Here is a 25,585-nt window from a genome sequence, read left to right on the forward strand (position 1 = left end):
CGAGGCAGTACATGCTTTGGTCTCCAGATCCCCCTGCCAGGTGGGTCCCACGTCTCCCATTATGTGGACAAGGAAACGGGCTCAGAGAGGTAGCGGGGCTTGCCTTCACCACCGGTGACGTCTGGTGCCAAAGCTGTTACTTCTCACGTCCAGACCAGACCACTCCTCCTGGGCACAGCCTCGGGCTCCAGAGATGGACGGGAAAGTCCTTATGCCAACACTTCTGTGCCTCCCAGCTCTGCGTGGGGTCCTGAAGGGAGGGCAGGGACAAGGAGACTCAGGCCCCAGCTTGACAGGAGTGCAGAGTGCGGGCGTTTCCTGAACGCAGGCGGAGGCTGCCACACGTGGGTAGGTTGGGGCCAAGGCAGGGGAGTGGGGACAGGAATGGGGAGGCCTTGTAGCTGAAAGGGGGTGTCCGGGAAAGCTTCCTGGAATAAGTGGTATCTATGGTCCATAATATCCTGGGTTCAAGTGGTAGCAAAGCCCTAGGAGAATGGAGGGATCTAGTGTAGCAGCAAAGGGTGAAGGAGGGAGGCTGGAGATGAGCAGGCTGAAGTGGGAATCTTTATTTTTTTAATGTATTTTTATTGATTTCAAGGAGGAAGGGAGAGGAGAGAGAGAGAGAAATATCAATGAGAGAGAATCATGGATCGGCTGCCTCCTGCACGCCCCCTACTGGGGATCGAGCTCGCCACCTGGGCATGTGCCCTGATGGGGAATCAAACCGTGACCTCCTGGTTCATAAGTCAATGCTCAACCACTGAGCCACACCGGCCGGGCTGAAGTGGGGACCTTGCTGCCCCAGGTGTCCTTACGGGCTTCCTCCTCCTACACGTGGCATAACCACACCCAGGACTTGCTTGACACATAGTAGGTTTACCATAGAGACTTCCCAGTCTCTTCTGGGCTGCTGAGCCCACATGCAAAACTGGCACCCGCCAGGCCCCCAGCCACAGACAGGCTTTCCTGCGCCTGCTGCCCCTCCCCTCCCAGCAAGGCACCTCTGGCCGGGTGGGTAGCTCAGGCTTTTGCTGTCGAACACGGCATTGTGCGTGCCAGGAAAGGCCCCGGCTCTTGGATTTACCCCCCCCCCCCGCCCCAAGACCCCCACCGGGGGCTGGAGCCGCCGCCAGGAGACTGAGGGTGCTGTGAGCCTTGGGGTTGCAGTGTGTAACTCTTACTCCCCGTTTACCCGTTTACTCTTAATCGCCTCCCCTCCATATTCGTCTTCCTTTAACGGCCTGTCAACCCGAATCTCCCGCCTCTCCCTCGGCGCCAGCGGCTCCATTAGGTGCACATCTGTGGAGGCTGGAGCGACAGAGCCCAACTTCTGCCTCTACTCGCCTCCCCCCGCCTGGACTCTTTGGGGGCAGCACTGCCCTCCCGGGGTCGAAGGGCAGGGAGGCTGCCCCTGACATTTCTCACCTGCCACTGCCGAGTGTGCCTTGGAAAGGGGCCTCCCCAACCTCGGGTGGCAACCAGGAGGGTGAGGCCCTTTAGCTGGTTCCCTGGGGCCATGAACATGGGCATTTGCCCAGCAAACAGCGGGCGGAGGATGCCGTAGCCTGGAGAAGAGAGATGGTAGAGATGGCATCGGCGGGCGGGGCTGGGAAGCGGCTGGGTAGCCCAGGCTTGTTGACTTCTATGCGGGACACTTTCCCCCAAATTCTGTCCAGCCTGGGGGTCCCTCCGCCCAGAGGTGGGCGGGAGCATCTGGGCAATGGCTCAGGGAGGCCGCTTGTCCCCCGCAGAGCCGGCGGGGCTGGGCCTCCCAGGACCCAGCAGCCCCTCCTGTTCACTAGACCCCAGGCCTGTCAGAGGTGTGGGGCCCAGGGCCCTGCCTTCCTCTGATAATGTTCCGGGGGGCCTCGTACTTTGGGGCTGAGGACAAACCTGTCTGGCCCCTGAGGCTCATCAGGCCAGGAGAGGAGGAGGGAACAGCCCAGTGGGAGCGGGAGCCAGTGGAGGCTGTCCGAGACCTGGCCCCGCCCTCCTCAGTCCTGGGGCCACCACGCTTGTCTCCTCAACGGCAAGTCCTCTGGAGGCCACTGTGAGTGGGTGATGGCCCCTCACCCAGGGAGCATTGGGGGTGGTCTCCGTCCCTCACTCCTCGTGTTAAGCAGAGTCTGTGGGTAGTTCCTGCTCAGAGGGTCTGGCCCCATGCCCAGCTGGCAAGGAGCATTCTCATACCCTCTCTGCACCAGGGGCACCTTGGCGGGGACCTTGGGGGGTGCTCCCTTTCCCCAACCACGAGTGCTTGGGTTTACCCAGCAGTTGGCTCCCATTCTCACTTCATCCTGGAAAGGGGGTGGGAACCCACACAGGCATTCACCAGGGGGAAGCTGAGGCTCTGAGGCCCGCAGGCCGGAGGGGAAGAATTGACAGCAGCCTCCGGCCTTCTCCCAGCGCCTCCAGGACATCAGAGTTCTGTGCAGGGGGTGGGGGGGCGCCTGCCAGCGCTGCTGGACGAGGCTAAGCAGAGGCCGAGCACACCCACCGGGGCTGGGGCTGGGGCTGGGGCAGTCCACGCAGCGCCTGCTGAGCCCGGGAACTGACACCAGTGGCTGCAGAGGGCTGCGCCCTGCATTCTCAGCCCGCACAGCGGCGCGTGGGACCCAGGTCCCCGCGCAGGGAGCAAGGAGACTGGGCCCTTTCCTTCTGCCACGGGCCAGCCCCGTTTCCCCTCGAGGACCCTGGAAGGCGGCTGCAGCCACGGGGGTGAGGGCGAGCCGCTGCGCACTCCGTCCCGGCTGCAGGCTGCCATCCCCCCGGACCGCTGCCTCCGGCCTCCCGCGGCTGAAGGTCGAGCCCTCGGAAGGGCTGCGTAGGCGCCGCGGGCCAGCGGGGCAGCGCGGGGCTGGCGGGGACGAGGGCCGCGCGGGCACGGGCGGGCGCGTGGCCGCGGCGGGGGCGCGCGGGGGCGGGCCGGCGGGAGGAGGGCGGCGCCGGCGGGTTGGCGGCCGCAGCTATTTGAGCGCCGGTCCCGGGCGAGCGCTCAGAGCGCCAGGAGCCCGCGCGGCGGACACATCGCGGCGCACCCGGCAGCCCGCAGAGGCGCCGCGGCCCGTGCAGCCCGAGGTCCCGCGCGAGGAGGCGGAGGAGAGGCCGAGAGCGCCCGCCGCCCGCGCCCCCCTCCCCGCGGCGCCGCGTCTTGAATGGAAACATGGCGGTGCCGGCTCGGACCTGCGGCGCCTCCCGGCCCGGCCCCGCGCGGGCCGCGCTGTCCCGGCCCCGCCGCGGCCCCCGGCCCGGCCCCGGCGCCCCGCGCCCCGCGTGCGAGCCCCCGCGCCTGCTGCTGCTGCTCCTGCCGCCGCTGCTGCTGCTGCCGCTGCTCGCCGCCCCCGGCGCCTCAGCCTACAGCTTCCCGCAGCAGCACACGTAAGTGGCCTCGGCCGCCCCGCGCCCTCCGCCCCCGCCGCGCCCGTCCCCCCGCGCCCCGCAGCGGCGGCGGCACCGAGTCCGCTGCCCGCTGCGCCCGGGATGACAGCCCCAAGCCCAGAGGGCGGGCAGCCGCGTCCCGGCGCTGGTGGCTGCGTCGCGAAACTTCCCCGCGGTGCCTCTTCTCCCCCCCCTCCGCCGCCCCACCCCACCCCCCGCACCCCGCCGAACGGAGCAGCGCCAGATCTCCCAGCCGGGGATGGGGTGGGGGTCCGAGCTGGCCAGCTGGTTCCCTTGCCACGGTCCCGGCGAGAAGGAGACCTGGGCTTGGGTGAGGGGGCGGCGCGACCCCTGCCTCCTGGGTGGGAACCTGGCGCTCTCGAGTCAGAGGCGCGGGGCACCCCACACCTGTCTTCCGTGGCTTTTTCCTTGGAGGGGGGCCGGATGCAGAGAATGTGGGCGCCTGGTGGTGGCTCAGGGTCCTCTATTCTTGGCCGCCCCACTGCACCTGGGGGAAGGGTGCCCTGTTGAGCCCAATTGGGAGGCGCAGGTTCCCGGGTGGGGGCAGACGGTGAATGGCGGGGAGGGACCCCTGCTGCGGCCCCAGCAGGAAAATCGCATCTCCGGGGCCTGCCCGCTCCTGCCCTTTTCCTGGCCCTTCGGCGTCTCTCTCCCTGCCCAGGAGCCGCAAACTCCGCTTCCTCCCTTCTGGTGAGCCGGGGCCAGATGAGCCTGGGCTGGGAGTGGGCATTCAGGGCATGTGGCCTTTAGGACGGCAGCTGTTTCTGTGGGCACCATGCCCCAGCCTGTGTCAGCGCCCAGACAGCCCTTGCCCCTATTGGCTTTGGGTCACAGCAACCACCTTGCTGCCTGTTATCTGTCTCTCTGCTCCCCGGGGAGCCACCTGTCCTGGTCTCCTTCGCCAGAAGCCGCGGAGGATCTGGAAAATGAGTAGTCTGGCTGGTAGGGGAAGGGTCTGGCCTCAGGGAAGGGGAGAGGCTGGCTGTGCCTCGTGAGACCAGTCCCCCGGGGAGGACAGGTCCTGCTTCGAACCTGCCGCCGCCAGCCTGCAGGTCTCCCAGACAAGGGGCGCTCCCACCCTCTCTTCCTCCTGCCCTCGCTCTCCTTGCTCAGCCTGGCTGTGCTCAGGCGGGTGATCAGTTGGCAAATTACAGGTGCCGCACGGACGTGTCCTCTGTCAACTGTCTGGATTTTTCGTGTGTGTGTGTGTGTGTGTGTGTGGAGCGGGGAGGAGGGGTGCGCAGGGAGAAGAGAATCGTGTGGAAGTTCAGGGCTTATGGGTGCGTTTTTGCCTTTCATTTGCTGGGAAGGAAATGGACTTCAGCCACGATGTTGAAAACAAGAGCGAAAGCATGGTTTTTGTTGTTCCTTCCCCCTCCAAGCCGAGCCCTGGCGGCTTCACAGATCCTCCGTGAAGGTTTACACAGACGCCTCTTTCCGCCTCTTCCCCCCTCACTCCCTCTCCCTCCAACCTGCAGCGGGTCAGCTGGCTGCGGGGCCTACAGGGGTCTCCCCGGGAAGGACAGTGTGAGACCCTGGCAGGAGCGGACACCTGTCCCTCGGTCCCCAGCAAGGAGACGGGGAGGCGGGGGTGATGGCATCGGGGGTAATTTCCAGCTGGACGCTCTTCTCTTGGAGATGGAGTCGGAGCTAATTTGAGGGTTTGGGACACGTCTTGGAAACCATAATTAGAGGACGAGGTGGGGGTAGGGTGAGGGCTGTGCGGCTCTGAGGGTCCAGGGGGAGGTGACGAACGGTGTGACGACACAGGGTTTGACCGTGACAGCCAGCGCCCTTCAGCCGCCCTGGTCCTGCCGATGTGATGCCCACGGATCCTTGGAGGGAGGAAGGGGAGGAGGGGGAGAAGGCCCTCCCGTCCCCGCCCCCGTTCCTCATGGCCACCACGGCTGGGTGGAGTTGGGGCTTTCGTTGAACGGACAGAGAGGGCCGAGGCTGCTGGGGGTTGGGGGGTGGGGGTGGCCGCCCTGAACGCTCCAGGGTCAGCGTGGCCGGCCGGGATGAGATGACACAGGTGGCTTTCTGAGGTGGGAGGTGGGACCCAGCCTCGTGGCCCTGGGGGACAGCCCTCCGTGGAGAGGCCCCAGATGGGAAGTCACGTCCTCATTAGTGTCTGGCAGTGCGACGGCCCAGCTTCTCAAGCTGCTGGGCTTTAAGCAAGTGCGGGCTCGGGTCTGGTGGCCGTCATTGCTGTCCTCGCTCCGGCAGGCGTGTGGCTCCGTGCCCACCGGGCGAAGCGGACCGAGGCTGCCGCCGAGGGGGAGGGCAGAGGCATCAGCGCTGGAGAGAGGACCGGGCTTTGGTTTTGAGGGGGCTCTGTCACCCCACTTGGACCTGGATCAGGGTTTCCAACAAGGAGGCGGCCACCTGGGCACAAGGGCACGCGTGTACATCCCTGCACGCGTGTACATCCCTGCACGCGTGAGGCCGGGAGTGGGGTGGCTGAGGCGGAATCGGCACACACGCTGGTCACGGCTTCCTCCTGCTCCCAGTTCTGCTCAGCCCCGCGTGGTGGCAGGTGGCGCGATGGCGTGACGGCGCCGCTGGCTGAGGGCGGCCTCGCTGCTTTGCCTCTCCTTGTCTCCTTCCTCCCCCAGTCCCGTCGGCCTCCTGCCCTCCCGGCCTCCTCCTTCGGGTCTCTCATCTGTTCTCACCGCCCTGCGCTTTTTGGCTGGTCCCTTTCATCTCTCTGCCCACCCTGCCCTGCCCGCCTCTCCTGTCACCTCTCTGGGACCTCTGTCCCTGTCCCCTGGGTCTCTCTGGCCCCTGCTCCTCGGGGCCCCAGCTGAGAGCTGGGGGAAGCACCCGGCTGAGCTGCCTTGGATGGTGCCAGCCAGCGCCTGCCTTCCTCTGGGTGTGAGTGGGCATGGGTGAGGGGCAGAGAGGAGCCTGGGGGTCTGGATGCCCCAGCAGATGAATGACAGCTGGGGAGTGCGCTCCTTCTGAGTACCTCGACCGAGCATGCGTCCGTCTAGCTGCGGTTAATGGTGGGTGACGTGTGTCTGTCTGGGCCTCTGCACCTCCCCGTGGCTCTCCCGTGAGAGGGAGGCGGCGTCACACATCTGGGTCCCCGTCTCCCCAACAACCCGCCGCAGCTTTTCCGGGGGGGGGGGGCAAGACGTGGAGATGTGCAGAGCTGCCAGGGCTCACATCCCTCCCGGGGTTGAGGGTTTGGGGGGACCCTGGGCTGCTGCTCCCCCTGTGCCCCACCTTTATGGGGTGCCTCTTCTGGCCAGCTGTCCAGGCTAACCCCGGAGACGGGAGGGAGAGCCCTTTTTAAGGCGAGTTCCCGCCTCGTCTGCGGCGAGTCTCACTCTGGGTTCTTAGTCACACTGGTGTCCCCAAGGAGAGACGAGTCACGTGTGGAATGAGCGGGTCTGTGCTGAGAGCCTCCTCCCCTCTGCCTGCACAGGTGGGTGGGCGGGCGGGCCGGCCAGCTCCCGGGAGGAGGCAGTTTGGGGCATGCTGGGTGTCGGGCAGGCCCCGCGGGCTCATGCTTTGGTCTTAGAGCCGACCCTCTCCGTTGGGGTGATCTTGCCTCAGTTTCCCCGACTGAGATACCAGAAGTGCTTTAGATACCGGGGGTCAGAATTAATGGGAGAGGGTGTGGCCCCTGGTGGGCAGGGCGGGCTCAGAGTGTGAGCGCCGTGGCGGCTACGGTCACATTAGCATCAGGCCCTGATGCCACCCACAGCCTGATGGGCCCCCACCCACCAGGATGCCTTGGGCCGTGCCGCTCGCTCAGGCTGTGCCCATCCACATGGGATGTCAGCTCCTTGAGGTGACGAGAGGCGGGCAGGCCACCTCCCTCCCTCCCTCTCCTGACTGGGGGGGCCGTCGCCAGGCCAATGGCGACCTCCCCTCACGTAGCCCAGGCCAGGCCCCTTAACCTCAGAACCCAGGGTCCTGCCCATCCCCATATGGGGACCTGCCCAGTGCCCCACAGCTGCGGGGTGAGGACTGCTCTGGCACGTAGCTGAGGGCGCAGTGGGCCCAGGAAGTGGGCAGTGGAAGCTCACCCCTCGGTCTGCAGGAGGGAATGAAGAGGCCGATGCGAGAGGCCCATGCAGGCCTCCCAGCTGTGACCTTGCTGCTCCGGCTCTGCCTTCTGAGGGGCCTTCCTCCGCCCGTGGCTGCCCGGAGCCGTGTCCTCAAGGCCCTGTGTCCTCCCTCCTCCGTCCCCATCCGCGTGCGCAGGCGATCATGGGCCAGGCCCGCCTGGCATGGGCGTGGGCAGCAGAGACTCTGTCTCGAGCGGCCGCGGTGCCATCTCCCCCAGGCTCTAGGGCAGGGGTGGGCAAACTTTTTGACTCGAGGGCCACCATGGGTTCTTAAACTGGACCGGAGGGCCGGAACAAAAGCATGGATGGAGTGTTTGTGTGAACTAATATAAATTCAAAGTAAAGGAGCGGAGGGGAGAGCAAGAGAACCGGATAGAACAGCCGGATCCAGCCCGCGGGCCATAGTTTGCCCACGGCTCTCTAGGGTGATGCACAGGGTAGGGGTGGAGTGGGTCATGGAAACCTGGGCCGGATCCTCTAGTCCCGGGCGTTTCCGTCGGACCCGAGAGGCCGCAGAGAACTCGGTCCTTATAGACTTGGGTGTCATGCTACCTGGACAGGTGGGGCCGGGGCGGCGGGGGTGGGGGGGTGGGGGGGCTGGGGGGGAGGCTGGGAACCAGGTTCTCCTGGGCAGGAGACTCTTCAAGGGGCAGCTGGAGTTCTGGGAGTCGAAGCGGGCGGCGTGGGGGGGCGGGGCACGGGCCCTGTCTGGCAGCGTCCTGTCGTCGGTCGGTGGGGTCTCCTTCTCCTTCCCTCCTAGCACCTCCCAGCGGCTCCCCACCTCCCTGCGGCTGTCCTCTCAGGCCTCCAGGCTCCAGATCTGCCTCTAGAACTGGTGGCCTGTGTCTTTAAGTGATGGGCCCGGGCCCTCAGGCCTGGGAGGGCGCCCCGGGGCCCAGGGTACCCTAAAGGCAAGGATGGGGGCCCTCCCACGGCTGGCCATGGGCCTCCGCCACCTGAGGGCCTCCAGCCTCGTGTCAGGTTGAGGTTTTTCTTCTGGAGCTGCGAGAAGCCGAGGAATCCATATGCCTGTTCCCAGAGGGAGGGGCACGTGTGGCTTTTGCCTCTTCCCCTGTCGTCCTGTGTAACCTGAGGGGCCACACGCGCTGCCCGTGGCTGAGGGAGGGGAGTTGGCGGGACAGGCGCAGACCAGGTGCCCCCGCGGGACTTGCCCGGTCCCCACAGGATCTCTTGGGGCTCAAGGAGTCCAGGATGCTGTCCTTCACGCCCACAAAGCTGAGCCCGACGCCCCGACCTGGCACTGCGGGGCTCAGGCCATTGGTTTAGTGTCCCCGGCCCTGGTCCTGCTCATGGACCACCTAGTCCTCCTCCTACCCCACTGGGCCCCCGCCTTCTGGGGTCCGTGGCCGCTGCTGGTGCTGGTGACTGGGCCTGTGGGGTGGGGCCTCACCGAGTAGGAGACCTGGTCTTGTTGGGATGGGTGGGGGCGGGGGGGGGGAATCCTCACATGAGGGACCTAGGAGTCCCCACCGTGGGCTGGCCTGGTGCTGGGGGCCCTTTGTCAAAGGCAGTCTCAGCCCAGTCCTCTCCTCTGGCTGGGCAGTGTGGTGGGGACCTTGGACAGGGCCCTCCCCCAGGCCTCAGCGTCCTCTCCTCCAGGGCCCTGTGACTGAGCGGGCAGGCCCAGGCTCGCCCCGCTCCTCTCCACGCGGACCCCCAGCCCCGATGGGCCTCAGCTCCTCCGTGTGAGGAGCCCGCACCTCCCATCCCGGCCTCTGGCTACTCTTCGGGTGCCTGGAAGCTGCTTCGTGGCCTGACCCACTTTGAGCTCCGATCAGCCTAATTGTTTAGCAGAGAGGGGGGCACAGGAAGGCTTTCCTGATGATCATTAAACCGTCTCCCCCCCCCCCCGCCCCAGCTTGGGAAAGGCTCCTGAAATAAAGGGGGAAGGAGTGGGGGAGTGGGTGGGGGGGTCACTCCCTCTGCCTGTCTTCCCTGCGTGCACCCTGGGCCCGTGCTCCCGCCTCGATGCCTTCCTTCCCTCCTGGCCAGACCTTTCTGAGGGAGCCCCCCTCTGGGCACACACCGAGGCTGGCCCGCGCCTCCCACCAGCTGTGCGACCTTGGTGACTTCCTCAGCCTCTCTGGTCTCGGGGCCTCATCTCCAGCAGAATTCCCTCGATGGTGTTGCCTCAGAGGGTGGGGGTATGACAGGGCCTGAGGGATGGGCCTGGCCCCAGAGGGGTGATGAGGGCACACGGGCCCTGACTGGGTCCAGGAGCGTCCTCAGTCCAGCTGGGCCTGCACCCCGAGTGCCAGCCACCCGTCCCATGGCCCACGGCACCCACCACACAGCCAGGCCCTCGGAGCGCCTGAGACTCAGTTGTGGTCTCCGGGTCTTTTCTCTTGTGCGTGGCCCTTTCCTGGGCCTGTGCACACATGTCAGCTTGTGTGTGGAAGTGTCTACACGTGTGTGCTCTTACGTTTTTGTTCACATGTGTTAGATGTGTTCATGTCTGTACACGTGTGCGAATGTCCGTTTGTATAGGAAGACATGCTTGTGTGCCCGTGTGCATGTGCGTGAAAGTGTGTGCCCGTGTGTGCATGCTTGCGTGTTGTTTGTGTCTGTGCAGGTGTGCGTGTTCGTGCGTGCTCAGGTGTAGGTGTGTGTGCATATGAATGCGGGTGCGGGTGTGTGCTTACGCCTGTGCGCACATCTGTGTGTGGGGGCATGCGCACAGTTTATCTCTGCCCCCAGCACGCGCCCAGGGCCCACCTTCTGCACCTGCCTGTGCGTTTAGTGCCAGGGCTTGGCCGGGCAAGTGCTGACAGTGAGCAATGAACCCGCCTGGTTGGTAAGGCCGGTGTTTTGCAAACTTTTATGTCAGAAACAGCCTGAGTTATGGCTGAGCTGGAAAGTTTGATCATCTACCAACTGGCTCGCTGACAGTCTGCAGGGAAACACACGGGCTGCGTCCTTGTCATCCAGATATTTGCAAGTTGAATCGTATTGAGATGCTCGGGGAGGCTTGGGCCTCAGAAGTGTGGTGTGTTCTTCCTGAGGCAAAGGATCTTTGCCATAGCCCTTCCCCGTGGGGAACCGGAGGGGGGGGGGGTCCGGGCTGGCAGTGGGAACCTTGCCGTGTGACCTTGGGCTGGCGGTTCTCCCTCTGCGAATGGGCGCTTGTCCTCTGCACGCAGAGCGAAGGGAGGCAGGTATCCCTGGGCGTCTGCTGCAGGTTTGGGCCCCTCAGCAAGGCATTTGTGCAGTAGCTGCAGGCGATTTGGGGTGCAAAACTTCGCTCGATGATCCCCGCATGTTCCTCTATGGGGGGGGGGGGGCGGTCTGGTGAAGACACTTCCTTTCAGGTGAGTTTCTGTCCCTGGTCTTTATGAGCAGGGCTGTCTGAGGGTCCTGTGCTGGGCGCTGGCCCTTGGGACTGCTGCCTGGGCCCTGGGCTGAGGGGTTCTGCTGTCTGAGGGACTGCGTTTGCTTTCCTGGCATCCTCATGTGTTGGCGGTGCCGGGATAGCCCAGGGTCCTTGGCATTTTGGGAGGGGTTTCTGCAAAGGACAGAAGGGGCTGAGAAGGGCTTGGGAGCCCGAGGGCCCGGGAGGGTTCCTGTGGGGGCAGGGAGCGTGGGTGGGGCCACCTCCCTCAGGCACTGTGGGCCTTGCATGGTCCCTGACTTGGGAAGGACATATCCCAGCCACAGATGGGACCCCGATACCTCCATTGTGAGACAGGGAAGCTGAGGCCTGTGGTGGCGGAAAGGAGCCTTCAGGGGTATTACTGCTGGCTGCACGCACTGGCGGGGGTGGGGCGCGGGGGGGCAGGACCCAGTCCCCGTGCTCAGCACAGGCTGCTCTAGGTGCCATCCTGCTCTGCACCCCTGGGTGCACATCTGGTTCCCGTAAACAAACGCCTCCTACCCCGGGGCGTGGGAGAATCGGGGTGTGGGAGCATGGAGACCTCTCCTGCAAACCCTGCAGAGCCAGGAGCCCATGCCGTGCGGCCCGGCTCCCGCCATGCCCTCGTGCGGGTTCCCGGTCGCCAGGCTCTCGGGCAGCCTCGGAAAGGACAGCCGCGTCGCCCCGGGCGGGCAGGAGCGGGCCAGCGCCCCCTGAGGTGGCGGGAGGCCTGCTCGGCTGCGTGTCTCCAGGCTGACGTGGCATTTAAGCCTTAATCACTTCGCCTGCAGCCGCGTGCTCCCGGCGCCGCCTGGAACGCTGCGTTTGAGGCCTTAAAGGTCAGGCCTGGTGCTGCCACCCGTTCCCGCCGAGCAGCGCACAGCCCGCCCCAGCCCGCCCGGCTTCATCTCAGAAAAGAGGAAGGAGCCTTTTTTAAAAATCTCTCTAGTCCCTGGCCCATGGAGCCCACGCAAGGCTATCCACTGTTTGGGGGCGCCTTCTCCACCACGCTCCCTCCCGGGGCCATTGACGTAAGCGACCTCCGGCCGGTCCTGGACAACCAAGAAGTTCTTTGCCACCGCGTGACGGACCGGAGCCTGATCGTGGAACTCGAGAGCTGCAGGCCCACGCGTGGGGAGAGGAGGCCGCGCAGTACCACTCTGAGGACGTTGGTGGGGTGCAGGGGGCTAGGACTGTTCAAGTGGAGGCTGTGCAGCCCCTCCTTTTGGAGAATCTGGCCCTGAGGGGCTGCTGTGAAGAAGCCTGGGTCCTCTCGGGCAAGCAGCAGGTAGCTAAAGAGAACCGGGGAGCAAAGGACGTGACTGCTCCAGGCCTTGCTGAGGCTGACTCAGTACCAGACTGATCTCCTGCTCACCTTCAATCAGCCCCCCCCCCCGCCCCCCGACAATAGGTCATCTCTTGACCCTGAAACTCTGTCACTTCCACCCTGGAGCCTGGGTGACTTTGAACAGCTGGTGACCAGTCTGACTCTTCGTGATCCCAACATCTTTGGTCCCCAGTAACGATGCTGAAATGCTACGCGATGCTGCGGAAGACTTGGGGACCCCATTCTGCAAGGGGAACAAAGGGTTGGATATATTCCCCAAATTCCTTCCCTGTGTATCAACATAAGACACCTCTCTGCAGAAATAAACTTGCTTTATAACGCCCCCCCCCAAAAAAAAAGAAAAGAAAAGAGGAAGGAGCTGCAGAACAGGCCCTGTGCTGCGGGCGCTCCCAGAGGGTGTCCCCTTCTCCCCGGAGCTCAGGCCTTCCCGGCCCCCCAGCCATGCTGCAGTGTCTCCCATGGAGCGTGCGCTGGGACCTTGCACCCCAGAAGCCTGCCCTGGGCGGAGCCCTGCTTCTCAGCCCGGCACGCTGGTCTCTGGCCACGGGCCCTGGACATAGCCGGGCCCCGGCCAGGCTGACCACCTGCAGGTCCTAGCGGCCCTCTGGCCTCTGCCCTCCTGCCCTGCTCGCCGGGTCCCTCGCCCGGCCGGCCTCCTCTGGCGCCCTCCCCCGCGGGCCTCTCCCACGCCCTGTGCTGTGCCTCTCGCCCACCTCGGCCCCGTTCCCAGGGGCTTCCCAGGAGCTGGCATTGAGCTCACTACCGCCCCCTTGAAAGCGGTCTGAAGAGTGCGTTTGGCTGCAAGGAAAGGCGGCTGCTTCGGTGTGCACCTGGGCAACCACAGGTGACCATTGCTCACCCTCCGACAGGGAGCCCAGCGGTGGGCGCTGTCATGAAGGGACAAGCCCGCGCCTGCCCTCGCCTGGCTGCCGCACCTGTCGTGTCTGTCTGTCTGTCCTTGCTGACACCCTCCCGGCAACGAGATGGCGGCCACAGCTCCAGGCATCCCGGGCAGCAGACGTTAGCATCAAAGAGGAGGTGTTTCCTCCGGGTTCCTCTGAAGAGGAACCTCACCAAGAAGCCGCTCGCCAACTTTCCCTCACACCTCATTGGCTAGCGCTGGGTCACATGTCCACTCTAAGCCAATCACTGAAGGTGCTCTGTGATCGGCTCAGGCTAATCAGGGTTCACCCTTGAGCTAAGGATGGGTCACCTTGGGGCTGGCGGTGGGAGATGCTTGCAGACTTGGGTTTTGTTGGCAAGCACTCGGGGGAGTGGTGGGGAAGGGGCAGGCAGTGTCTGTATAGACAAGAGATCTGCACGTGGGGGTGGGGCCGAGGAGGAAGGTGGGAGGGGAAGGGAAGCGAGGGTGTCCATGCTGGAGGGAAAATGGGTACCGGAAGTAGCTATTTTTTTAAAAATATATTTTATTGATATTTTACAGAGAGGAAGGGAGAGGGATAGAGAGCTAGAAACATCGATGAGAGAGAAACATTGATCAGCTGCCTCCTGCACACCTCCCACTGGGGATGTGCCCGCAACCCAGGTACATGCCCTTGACCGGAATCGAACCCGGGACCCTTCAGTCCGCAGGCCGACGCTCTATCCACTGAGCCAAACCGGTCTGGGCCAGAAGTAGCTATTTTAACCACATCATCCATCAGGGAGCTGGACCCTCACGTGTGCTGTCCAATGAAATTGGTCCATGTTTATTCCCATTTCACAGATAGGGAAAACTGAGGCAGCAGGGCTGAGTGATGCTGGAGTCACACAGCTGGGGAGAGGGGGAGGCAGCGTGCACACCCAACACTGGGATCCGAGCAGCAGCCACGGCCTCACACAGCCCTTCTGCACCTCGCCTCCTCCAAGCAGCCCCCCACCCCGACCACAGGACCTCGGGTGCCTCCGCCCTTCCCGCTTTTCCGTCACGCCTGTCCCTCCACAAGGCTGCCGTGCAGCAGGCTGAGGTCCGCAGAGGGTGGCTTCACGGGGGCTGCTGGCTTTCTCACGGACCGGGGGGCACCTGGGCTCCCTGGACACGCTGACTGAGGGGCTTGTCAACTGACCACCTTATTCCCACACCTCACTTAGCTGTGTGCCGGGCCGGCTCTGGGGAGCTCCCGGTCTGGGGGCTCCTCAGTGAAGAAGAAATGGAGTGAGGCTGAGGAGGGAATCACCATGCCTGGCTGGTGCTCCCAGAAGCATGGGGTGGGGGTGGGGCAGACTCCTCTCCAGCCTGATTTCTGACGGGCGCTCTCGGGGTCCCCACCATTCCCGTGGTCCTGGGCCTCCACACTCCGGGTGGAGGAGGCTCTGAGGAGAGGGTGAGCCACTGATGGGGGGGGCAAGGACAAGGGGCAGGGGTGGGGTGGGGGAGAAGCTCGCCCGGCTTGATCCAGCCCCGGCTTGATCCAGCCCCGGTTCCCCAAGCTCCAGGCAGGCCCCCTCCCTCTCTTGCTGACATGCTCCCAAGGCCGCTGCACCCCTGGCCAGTGCCTCCTAGCACCCGGATGCCTTGGGCTGCCCACAGCTCATGACGGGAGGGGGGCTCCCAGCCTGAGGCCCCGCAGCCCTGAGTTTTCCCGGCACAGAGCGGGTGGGGAGGGGAAGCAGGGGCAATCCCAGGGGCCATTAAGCCGGGTGATTTGCATGGAGCCAGCGCTGGGGAAGTATATTTCACAGGCGTGTCCAGACCGGTGGCATATGGAGGCCATTACTCCAAGATGGAAAAGGGTGGGCACTTCATGGGGCCGTGTAGTGGGACCCGGAGCCGTGGGCTCTGTTGGCCTCCCTGTCGCCCTGCTGCCCACGAGAGATACTGGTCCAGGGGGCAGTGATGGAGGGGGCGCGGAGCAGGGTCATAAAGAGACTCTCCTAGGTGACCTTGAGTCATTCTGTGCCCCCTTTTCCTAACCTTTAAAATGGGGTCCTGTTTCCCATGTTGTGAGGATGGAGCATCCGGTCACTCAGCCAACATTTTTTGAGCACCTACTGTGTGCCAGGCCCTGTACTCAAGAGATGATGCTTTGGTGACAATATCTTTCAAAAATTACCAGGAAAATGGTGAGTGCTTTGCACTTGTGGGCGGGCACCTGTGGCTGGAGTGGCGGCCGGAGGGTCTTATTGCTGGAGCTCCGGGGGGGGAGGGGGGGGGAGCGTACTAACATCACCCTCAGCCTCTAGTGAAGGGGTGGGCAAACTTTTTGACTCGAGGGCCACCATGGGTTCTTAAACTGGACCGGAGGGCCGGAACAAAAGCATGGATGGAGTGTTTGTGTGAACGAATATAAATTCAAAGTAAAGGAGCGGAGGGGAGAGCAAGAGAACCGGATAGAACAGCCGGATCCGGCCCGCGGGCCGTAGTTTGCCCACGGCTGCACTAGTGTGTGCTGGGCTGAGGCTCAGAGCTCTCTGCTGCCCCACCCCTGGGGTCAGAGCACAGTTACAAAGTCCAGGGGGAGAGGTGGGCTGCCTAGCGGAGTGGCTCTGCACAGGGCTGTTGGATGGGCCCCGGCTGGTGTCTGTGGAGCAGATGAGAGAATGGAGACTGAGCACCTACCTCCCTGGCAGGCTTCGCCCCCCTGCTCTGCAGTGCCACCTGCGCCTGCCAGCCCCCGAGGCTGTTCAGGCCCCTCATGTACATCCCACCCCACAATGCCCGCTGGACTCCCCTCTTCCCTTTGCCCCTCAGTCCGGATCAGGTCAGACGTCTGCTCTGCTGGCATTCTAAGCTCCCGAGGGCAGGCCCACACCTGCCCTGCTCTCCAGGGGCCAGCCTGGAGCCCGGCTCATACCCCGGTGAGTGAATGAATGAATGACTGATGAATGAATGAATGATGACGAATGAGGTGGTAGGGGAGGTGCAGGAGCAGGGGAAACCTGCAGTGTTTGGGCAGTGACAAGCCCTGCTGGGTGTGCCTGCCTGCCTCTCCTCGAGCCGGCCCCGAGGGCTACCCAGGCTCACCGGGCAGTGGCTCCCGTCGGCCCGGCACCTGCCTGGGGCTCGGAAGGAGGTATGGCTGCTGCGGCAGCCCCTGGCTCCCCTTCCTCGCTGCAGCCATGGGCCCCGCACAGCCCTCGGAGGGGTTTGCATCGCTCAGGGGCTCACCACCGCGCACCAGGAGGAACCTGCAATCGCATGCGATGGGCATTCAGCTGGGCTCCCTCTGAGCCGCCGGGCACCAGCGAGAAGCAGATCTCGGAGGAAGGGGCATTCTTTCTCTACCCGGTCGGGTTCCTGCGGGGGTTGGAAGGGAGTCTTCTCCGCATTGCTGAGACATTCCCGCAGCAGCATAGCTCTCGGGGGGTGTAAGGAAGGACTTCCCGATCGCACCCAGCTTGGCTTGCTTGGGGAGGCAGTGGGGATCCTGATGTGGGGCGGGGCCCCTTCTCACACCTGGAAAAGCTCATAAATGAGGGGTGGCCCTCACCGGCACCCTGTTTCCCAATTTGAATCTTGGCTATTGGAGTCCACCTTGGAATGGGGAGACTTAATGGCCTAGGGCAGTGCCGCGGTTTGCCGCTCTGTTGACTAATGAGTTTGCCGACCACTGGCCTAGGGGACAGGGCTAGGGCTCTGGAGCCATGCTTGTTTGGGTTCAAGTCCTGGCTCGGTACGGACTGGCTGTGTGGCCTCAGGCGTGTGGCTTTCCCCCCTGGACCTCAGAGTCCGTCCATGAAGTGGGCCTGAGGGGTCTGCGCCTGGCCCAGGTGCGGTGTGACTTCAGGGGGAACCACACGCCGAGCACACAGTAGGGGCTCTGCCTCACCACTTCCCTTCCTTGTGCTCTGCCACCTGCTGGATTCGACCCCCTTTCCCAGGCCTGCCTCCCAGTCTCTGTCCCCTGCAGAGGGAGGTGGCAGGGCAGGGACCACATGGGTGAGGGGAGGATGTTTGAGTAAATCGCATTCCAAGTGTTTCTGGAAAACTCTTCTCTTACCCGGCAGCAAGCTAAGCTCTGTAGGGAGCTTGGTGACAGGCGAGTCCGCAGCCCCAGCCTAAGGCAAGGGTCGGTATAGTGGGGTGAGGCCTGTGGGTTTGAGAGGGGGTGAGAGAAACCCAGGAAGACGTCCTGGTGTAGGTGACTTGACAAGGTGGAGGAGCCAAGCTGGCCCTGATGGATGGAGTTCTGGCCTTTGCTCCACCTCTCCTCGCTACCTGGCTGTCCTCAGGTGGCCGGCCAGCCTCCACGGGGGTGGGGAGGTGGGGGGTCTGCCCTGAGGAGGATCAGAGGATCCTGCATCCTGAAGGGGGGGGTCTCTGTGCTCCTCGAGGCAGGAGGCTGTGTTGAGGATACACACAGAGGACGGCTATTTGTGGCTCAGCGAGGATTTGACTCACGCTGGGGGCTGGGGAGGATGTGCAGGAGGGGCCATGGGGACGTGTGAATGACAGGATCTGACCAGAGTGCTGGGTGACACGTGCCCATGGCCTATCTCGCCCCCGCCAGTCGGGGGGGGGGGTCCAGCTGCAGGAGCTCCTGGGTCCTCCCTGACTCAACCTGGTGACCCTCACAGGTGCCTCCGCCCTCCAGGGCAGCCCCGGAGACCAGGCGGGGGCGGGGCTCCATCACGGCCCCTGGCGGGCACCCGGGGCCTGTGTCCAGGTAGCCACGTCCCGAGAGCCAGCCTGGCGGAACCTCTGTGTTAAATGGGCCCGGGCGGGGGTTACGTTTCCACTGTGTCCGACTGCCTGGAAAATGGGTGGGAGAGAAGGGGGCGCTGCAGACCCCCAAAGGCCCCCGATCTGTCTGCGTCAGAGACTGGGGCAGGAGGCTTGGCCTGGGGAGCCAGCCGCTCTGATACCCCGCGTGCCTGGCCTGGATCCTTGGCTTTGCTCTGCGGAGGCCGCGGCTAGGTCATGAACTCCTCTTGCTCGTCGTCGTCGCTAAAGGTGACAGCGCTGGGGGGACCGTCGGGTGGGCCACTCCTTCCCGCACTTCCTTCTGGCTTCTGGGAGGAAGTGGCTGCTCCGGCGCCGGCCCTCCTGGGAGCGCCATGAATTATGCACGGACACCGCGGGCCCGGGCAGGCCCATCATAAATGAGCTTTAATAATTCATCCGAGAGGAGCCAGGGAAGGCGAGGGCCTCCTGGACCTGCCCCAGGGCAGCCTCTGCGTCCGCCGGCCTCCACGGCACCGCCCCCCTGCCCGCTCCCGCTCCCGCTCCTGCTCCTGCTCCTGCCCGCACACAGCTGGGCAGGGTGCGGAGGTCGCCCGACTGGGCGGCGCAGCCGGAGCCGCCTCCTCCGGGCTCAGCCTCAGTGGGGGAGGCCTCACGGGCACTGGGTAACGCGTTGGGGAGGTCAGCGCTGCTTGGGGAGAGGCGCGGCTTCACGTGGGGGGCGAGGTGGACAGGCCAGCGCTGATGACTCACGTGTCCTGAGAGATGCTGGTGGCCCAGGGCGGGCTGGGGCCGGGAGCTGGTAGGCAGCGGCACAGTGTGAAGGCAGGTTCCAGGCCACCCTGAGGCTTTAGCCCGAACAGAGGGAGCTGCCATCAGCTGAGCGGGGAAGGGGTGAGGAGTGAGGGGGGGATGGAGAGAGAGTGAGGATCCAGAGGGAGGTTAGGGTCTCAGTTTGGGGCACATTCCTTTTGAGAGGCCTGTTAGCTATCCCAGTGGCCACCCCCTCCTGCCCTACCCAGTGCTGTCCTGCTGTGCACCCTTTCCCTTCATACACCCCTTCCCTTTCATACACCCCGTCCCCTTCGCCTGCTGTTCCACCCTTGGGGCGGGGGAAGGGGGGAGGAGGGCCGTAGACTGCTCCTAAGCCCCAGTGGAAGGGGGTTTATCCAGGCAGCCTGCCTGGCAGAGGCAGCCTACAGCAGGCCTTCTTGGGAGAAGTGAGAAGGCGTGCAGCGGCTGAGGTTGGGGGTCCCAAGGGCCTCGCCCCTACCAGGCCCTGGGCCTCCCCTGCCTGGCCTCCCCCTCCCCCACGCCCTCCCCCTCATCCCTTCTGCAGGGTCCAGCCGCCCACGCCTCCCCGTGCCCTCTGAGGGTGAACCTGCCGTGTCACCTGTCTCTGGATTTTTGATTTGTTTAATTATAGATGAGTTTTCTGCATAATTTATTCCAAAAGCCTGGATTATACTGTACAATTAAATCACATTCTGATCAACAACTTCACATATAAAATTAACAACTGGCAGCAGTTTAATCTATGCTGCTGCATCTGCACGCACGCTCCCCGTCCCTCTCTGCCCCTTCTCCCCCCACCTCCTTCCCTCCCCCCCATTCCTCCTCTCCTATCTTCTCCCCCCCCTCCTGTCCTCCTCCCCTCTGGGTGGGGGCCTGTGCAGCTGGCCTCAGAGCTGCAGGCCGCTCCCTGAGCGCTCTGTCCCGTGGCCAGGGGCCTCCCCAGCCTTCCAGCTGGGTCTCCATGGTTCTGCCTGCTAAAGGGGGTCCTCACCCCACACCTTGCCTGAAGGCGGCATTCCCTCTTCCCTCACACCTTGGTTCTGACCTTGCCCTGGAGACTAAGGCCTGGGGTCCCGCAGCCCCTGGGTCAGCTTCTTACTGTGCCCTGCGTCCACTCCTGGCCCCTCTCAGCGAGGGAGCAGGGGGTTGAGGGGAGCCGCGGGGGACGCCTTTCCATTGCACGCTCCCTCCCCCTCTCCTCCGCCCAAGTGCAGGCGTTCCTGGGAGATGTCCTGAGTGCTGGGGGTCGGGGTAGAGGGGGCTGGATTGAATGAGCTACCCCTCGGGGCTGCCCAATAATAACACTGCCCGTCAAGGTGGCCACGTGGACGTGCCGCTACTCAGCCGGTCATTAGTACCCTGCTCACAAACAGCGAAGCCAGGGATCCGGGGGCAGAACTGTCCAAGGTCACACGGCACAGTCCTGGAAGGTGGGGCCGAGGCCCTGATGGTGCCCGGACCACAGGTCTGGCTTCTCTCAGTATATGGCCCGGCACCCATCCTTGTCACCGGCCCCCGGTTTCTTATTTGTGCAGTGGGGGTGCCGTGCCCGGACCCGCCTGGCTTGAGGCACGTGGAGGACATGGTGGTGCTGGGCTCTGCCCCGGCGCCGGGCCCACCGCAGTCACCGTGCCGCTGCGGCTCGGGCTGCACGTGCCGCCGCCCTGCTCTCGGTGCTGTCTCGCTAATTTGGCACTTAGAGACACTCGCGGATGAGCAGTGTCATCTCAGTGAAGAGCCTGGAGCATCACGGGTGTGAGGAGCCAGCAGGTGGGTCTGCCACTGGGAGGGTGGCCCGTGGCCACACTGGCTGACGGGGGTGGGGTGGGGGGGGATGCGGGGGGTGTTGGCGGAGGCAGGCACCTGGGCCCAGGCTGGTGGAAGCCCCGCAGGATTTGGTCCGTTGGCCTTCGACCCAGTGGGGCTGTGGGTCCTTCCAGAGCCCTCCTGCCTTCTGCTGGGGTGAGGACGACGATGCCTGGCCAGGACTCGGCTCAGGTTGGTGGGTGGACCAGGGGCCAAGAGGTCACTGGTTCGATTCCCAATTGGGGTACACCGGGGCTCTATCCCTGGTAGGGGTGCATGCAGGAGGCAGCCAACCAATGATGTTCCTCTCTCAACGATGTTTCTGTCTCTCTCTATAAATCAATATAATACATTTTTTTTTAAAGATGAAATGAATGGTCTTTTAAACTCCTAGGCACACACAGTGCTTTCCTGGTTGGGTTTGGTGTAGGTGGATAATCCGATAACTTGCGTGCTGAGCACGGAGGTGATGGGCAGTGCAGCCGGGGCCCACCCATCAGGCCCCACATGCCAGACCCAGGGAGTCCAGGAGGGTGTGTGTGTCCTGGGTGGGCCGGCCCCTGCAGCCCACAGCAGAGTGTAGAGCTGCTCAGCCCGAGGGGTGGGAGAGGGGAGGCTGTGCACGTGTGTGCGTGCACTCGTGTGCATATATGTGTGTGCATATGTGTGTTGGGGACAGGAAGGGAGAGCGGCATGGAGGGAGGGAGAGTGAGTGTGTGTTTTGGGTACGAACTGGACTTTATCCTGAGATTTGGCTCTTCGGAAAAAATGTTTTAGGGTTGAAATAGCCTGTTTTGATGAAATGATAGTGATAATAATAATAATAATAATAATAATAATAATGTGTTGTCTGAGCAAAATAAAAACTTGACACCCGTGCCCGGTCTTCCAGTTAATTTTCTTTTATTGGTGGAACCCTGGAACCGAAGGCCGACAGATGAACTAGGAAGGAGTCAGCAGCCTGGGCATGGACCAGGGCTGTGCTCTCTGGGGGAGGGGAGGGGAGGGGAGGCCGTGATTGGCTGCCTTTGCCGATGTGTAAATATTCCCACCGTGGCCGGTCTCAAGCTCCCAAGGTGACGCCCCGAAGGCATAGTTGGGCAGAGGTGCACCCCTTGGGTGGCGTTCTGTGTCCACCAGTTCCTGGGTGGGTGACCTTGGGCAGGTCACTTACCGTCTCTGCCTCAGTTTCCTCGTCTGTACGTTCGGGAAGGTGGCGTTTGCGTCTTCCTGAGGATCGAAGCAAGGAAGCCGGCGCCACGGCTTGTCCGTCCGTAGGGGTGTCCTTGTACATAATGGTCCCAGGAAAGATTATGATGGGCATTCTGTCCCCTCCACCAGTGAATGGCTGAGGTCAGGGGCAGGGGCAAGGCAGAGCTGATGGTCCCCTTTGGAGATCAGCTCCTTGACCTCACCCATTCATGGGCCCCTGCCTCGCTGGACACAGGTCATCTCGACGTGAGGCCCGCCAGGCTCCGACTCAGGAACGCAAAACAGCCACCTGCCCCACTGTCCACCCACAGCCGGGGCCAAGCCATCCGTGCCTGGTGGGCAGGAGCCAGGGCCGAGCCGGCCCGCGTTCTCCACCAGGCTCTGCCCTCCCCCAGCTGGCGGTCGATGCCTGATCACCCTTCGTGCCTGGCGCGCAGCCTGGCCTCTGCCCGGGTGCGGGGTTCGCTTCCCCTGTGGTGGGGAGCGGAGGTGGGCAGCACGCTGCGGCTCAGCCAGCAACAAACCGAAGCTAATACCTCTCTCTTTTGATGTTGATTTTTTTTTTTTTTTCATTTTCGGTCCTGACATTCAGCTTGGCAAATTGCAATTAGTGATCCGCCCGCCTCCTGCTCTGAGTTCCCATGCCAACGGACCCGGGCACACACAATGGCACAGACCCAGCCCCCAGCCACAGGCCTGAGGAGGGATGTGGGGCAGAGGCAAGCTCTTCTGACCCACACAGCTAGAAGGGTCCTGGCACCGCGTGGCACTGGGGGAGGCAGGCAGGAAGCAGGCCCCTGGCAGGCGCGGGGGCCAGGTGCAGTCTCCCACGTCCTCGGGCTCCTGGGCTGGCCCTCCAGAGGCGGGGGGCTGGCACCCCTCCCTTGCCCTCCGGGGTGTGCTGGACCCACGGCGTACTGCGTCTTTGGCCGCCCCGGGAGCCCTCGCTGGGAGGCCTCGTTCTGTCTGTGGGCCTGGGGCGTTTGAGACGCCTTTTCAGATGCATTCCGACAAGGGGTCCTGGTCACCGCGGCGGAGCCTGTGGCCGGGGGGCGTGAGAGGGGGGGGGACGACCATGTCTTGGCAGCCCCTGTGCTCACCGATCTGGCGCTGCCTGAGAGGGGTCCCAGGTTAGAACCTGGGCCATACCGCCCTGTGCGTGGGTTTGGGCTGAGAATACAGGGCCACGTGACCGTTTGTCCATCCTGTCCATCCCGAGGCTCCCTGGGCAGCATCCTTGGCGTGTCCTTCTCACCTCGGAGGTGGCACCTGCTCAGGCTGGTGGCTCAGGTGCGGGACTTGGGGGGCTTGCCGTGTCCCCAGAAAGGGGCAGGATGGTCTGAACTGGCCCTGGGGCGGGGGGGGGGGGCAGTCCCAGGGAACATGCGGACAGGGGCCTCCGATCAGCAAGTTTACGGGGCGCTGGAAAGGCGAGGGCCGCCGAGCTGGGAGATCTCCGTGTCCACTGCTCCGAAGAGGCCCAGTGACTTGGTGGTGGCAGCAGCCACTCATGTCCCTCCCTCCCCCAGACCCCACCCAGCCTTGGGGACAAGAGGCTCCGAGCCCAGCCAGCACCCCTGGCTCCCTCCCGCCCCTCCTCCCCGGGGCCAGTCCCCATGTTCGGGGCAGCAGCAGCTGGGGCTGCTCTTCACCGTGCAGTCTCCCTGCGGGTCCCGAGCCGCTGGGCTCCCTCCGGGCATCAAAGGTGCAGTAGGTCTCCGACAGGGCCTGGGCCCCCGTTTCAAAGGAATCCCGGGGGCACTCTGGGTTTTGAAGGGGTGGCTGCTGCTGGTCACCCCCGGGTGCCGGGCCGGGCTGTTCCAGGCACCAGGCGACCCCCTGACCTCTCTCCTCTCTGCACACAGGATGCAGCACTGGGCGCGGCGCCTGGAGCAGGAGATCGACGGCGTGATGCGCATCTTCGGGGGCGCCCAGCAGCTCCGGGAGGTAAGCCTGCCCCGCTCTCCCTTCTTGGACCCTCTTCCACGTGGGAATCGGGGTGGGGGGGCGTCCTCCGGAGATGAGGAGCGAGGACGGTTTGGGGGGCCTGGTTGAGGATCCGGGTGGTGAAACATGCATGGCTGACCCTCGGGGGCAGGGGGGGACGTCACTAGAAAAACAGCGACTCCTCCCGGTCTCGGCCTGCCCTTCCCGAGGTCGCTGTGCCAAGTGGCCCCCGTCGGCCCTGGTACCAGGCTGGTGGGTGAGGCTGGCGTTTGAGGCAGCGTCTGCGGCGGGAGTCCAGGCCCTGGAGGGTCCGGCGGATGCAGTCGCGCACGTGAGCCCGAGGGACTGTCCGCGGGGAGTGGGGTGGCCGGTGCCGCCCGCCCAAGGCGCTGCTGGGCAGGATGAGTTGAGAGCTCGGCGAGATGAGGCTCAAGGGGCGGGAGGGGTGATTGATTGGACCGAGCGGCCACATCCATCCTGGGAGATTATGTTAATGTTTGCAATGGGGATGTGGAGAGCGGGCCATCCGTCACCCCCGGAAGGCTGCCGATGTGTCGCTGTCAGTCTCCTGAGCCATCGCTTTTTATGGGAAAACGCAGAGGCTCGGGGAGCCGAGCTCTAGGAGGGGCCGGGAGGTGCGACCAGGGGACTGACCGGCATCTCCTGGCCGTGGTTCCCCGCGGACAGCGGAGCCCGGGTCCGGCTCGGTGAGCAGATCCTCCACTGCGTCCTGCCGTCCCTCTCGGTCAGGGCCAAGGTCAGAAGGTGGGACCTCCGTGGGGCAGCTGCCGGGGGTTGTTCTCGGTCGTCTCCCCACACTGAGCTCATAGCAGGTGCTGGGAACGGGTGTCAGACGCGGGCCGGATTCGGCTGTTCTATCCGGTTCTCTTGCTCTCCCCTCCGCTCCTTTACTTTGAATTTATATTCGTTCACACAAACACTCCATCCATGCTTTTGTTCCGGCCCTCCGGTCCAGTTTAAGAACCCATGGTGGCCCTCGAGTCAAAAAGTTTGCCCACCCCTGGTCTAAGGAGATGCTCACAGGCGGAGAGGGGCTCCAGGTCTGGAGGTCGGAGCCACCCCTTTGCTGGCTGTTCTCCCCTCCAGGGCCCAGCCTCCCTGAACCCCCTTCCCCGGTTGCAGTAACCCCAGCCCCCTTTTCCCGTGAACTCCCAATGCCTCAGCCGCGCTCGGAGGCCGGCCGCGCTCTCCGAGACGCAGGCAGAGCTGTTCCGGGACGGAAGCCGGTCTGTGCTCAGGAATAGCACGGGCACTCGCCAGGGTCTGACGGGCACGGGAGTGCCCTGGAAGGTGGCTGCGTGCCTGTCCGGGCTTCCTGTGGGGACCCGGGGCGCGCCCACGTGAGCAGTTAACAGGCGCCTCGGGTCCGGAGTGTCCGGAGTGTCCCGCGCCCGGAGTCACCTTCAGGACGTTGTTAGGAGAGTTTGCCACCGAGAAAGCAACCTGCATGTTTCATCCCCAGGATTCGGTTCTGTCTGAACCACTGAGCCTCCTGGTTTCAGGTCCCTGGCGTGGCTGGGAGGTCTGGCTGGGGGATGAGGGTGAGAACAGCAGTGGGCAGGCGGACACCCTGTTGTCAGAAGTCAGACTCCCCGTGGGTCATCTTCCCGCCCGGGGTGGGCTGTTTCTTTCTGACGGCAGTTGGGCCGTTCCAGTCCTTGCATCAATGAGCTCATCTTCCCCCCTCCCTCCACCCGTCCCCTCCCCCCCACACACCAAAGTCCCGCAGCCCTGGAGGGGCAGGGCTGGCATGGGGTGGGGCTTCCGACTCCTGTTTCGGGGGCTCCTCTGGCAGTGCCTCCCTCTTGGAAGGGTGGGCAGGGTGGGCCTGGGGCAGTGGGCCCTGGGCTGGGGCAGGGCCACGAGGGTGTGGCTGTGGCCGTGGCCCGCCTGGCAGCAGGCAGAGAAGTGCTGACCTGGCGCTCAGCTCCTCCTGGCAGCCCTCCGCCTGCCGGCGCTGCCAGCTCTCCAGCGGCTCTGTCCTG

The 25,585-nt window shown here is 64.2% G+C and overlaps 1 protein-coding gene and 1 pseudogene across 4 annotated transcripts in view; both read left to right on the forward strand.

The window, feature by feature from the left end:
* Positions 1-2,980: 2,980 nt before the first annotated feature.
* The window catches only part of CACNA2D2 (calcium voltage-gated channel auxiliary subunit alpha2delta 2), a 115,447-nt gene continuing 92,842 nt past the window's right edge, over positions 2,981-25,585 (forward strand). For 2 of the 3 annotated variants that reach the window (XM_080671721.1, XM_080671720.1), the window contains exons 1-2: positions 2,981-3,378; positions 23,498-23,579. In XM_080671721.1, the coding sequence (XP_080527847.1) occupies positions 3,164-3,378; positions 23,498-23,579 (297 nt within the window). In that variant the 5' untranslated portion in view covers positions 2,981-3,163. The remainder of the gene's footprint in view (positions 3,379-23,497; positions 23,580-25,585) is intronic. The other variant, XM_080671722.1, reaches the window with a different exon arrangement.
* On the forward strand, positions 11,802-12,371 carry LOC308250034 (ran guanine nucleotide release factor-like; annotated as a pseudogene). Its single transcript has one exon. The product of its transcript is annotated as a ran guanine nucleotide release factor-like (transcript).

This window comes from Plecotus auritus (assembly GCF_963455305.1).
Source record: "Plecotus auritus genome assembly, chromosome: 6".
Classification (NCBI taxonomy): Eukaryota; Metazoa; Chordata; class Mammalia; order Chiroptera; family Vespertilionidae; genus Plecotus; species Plecotus auritus.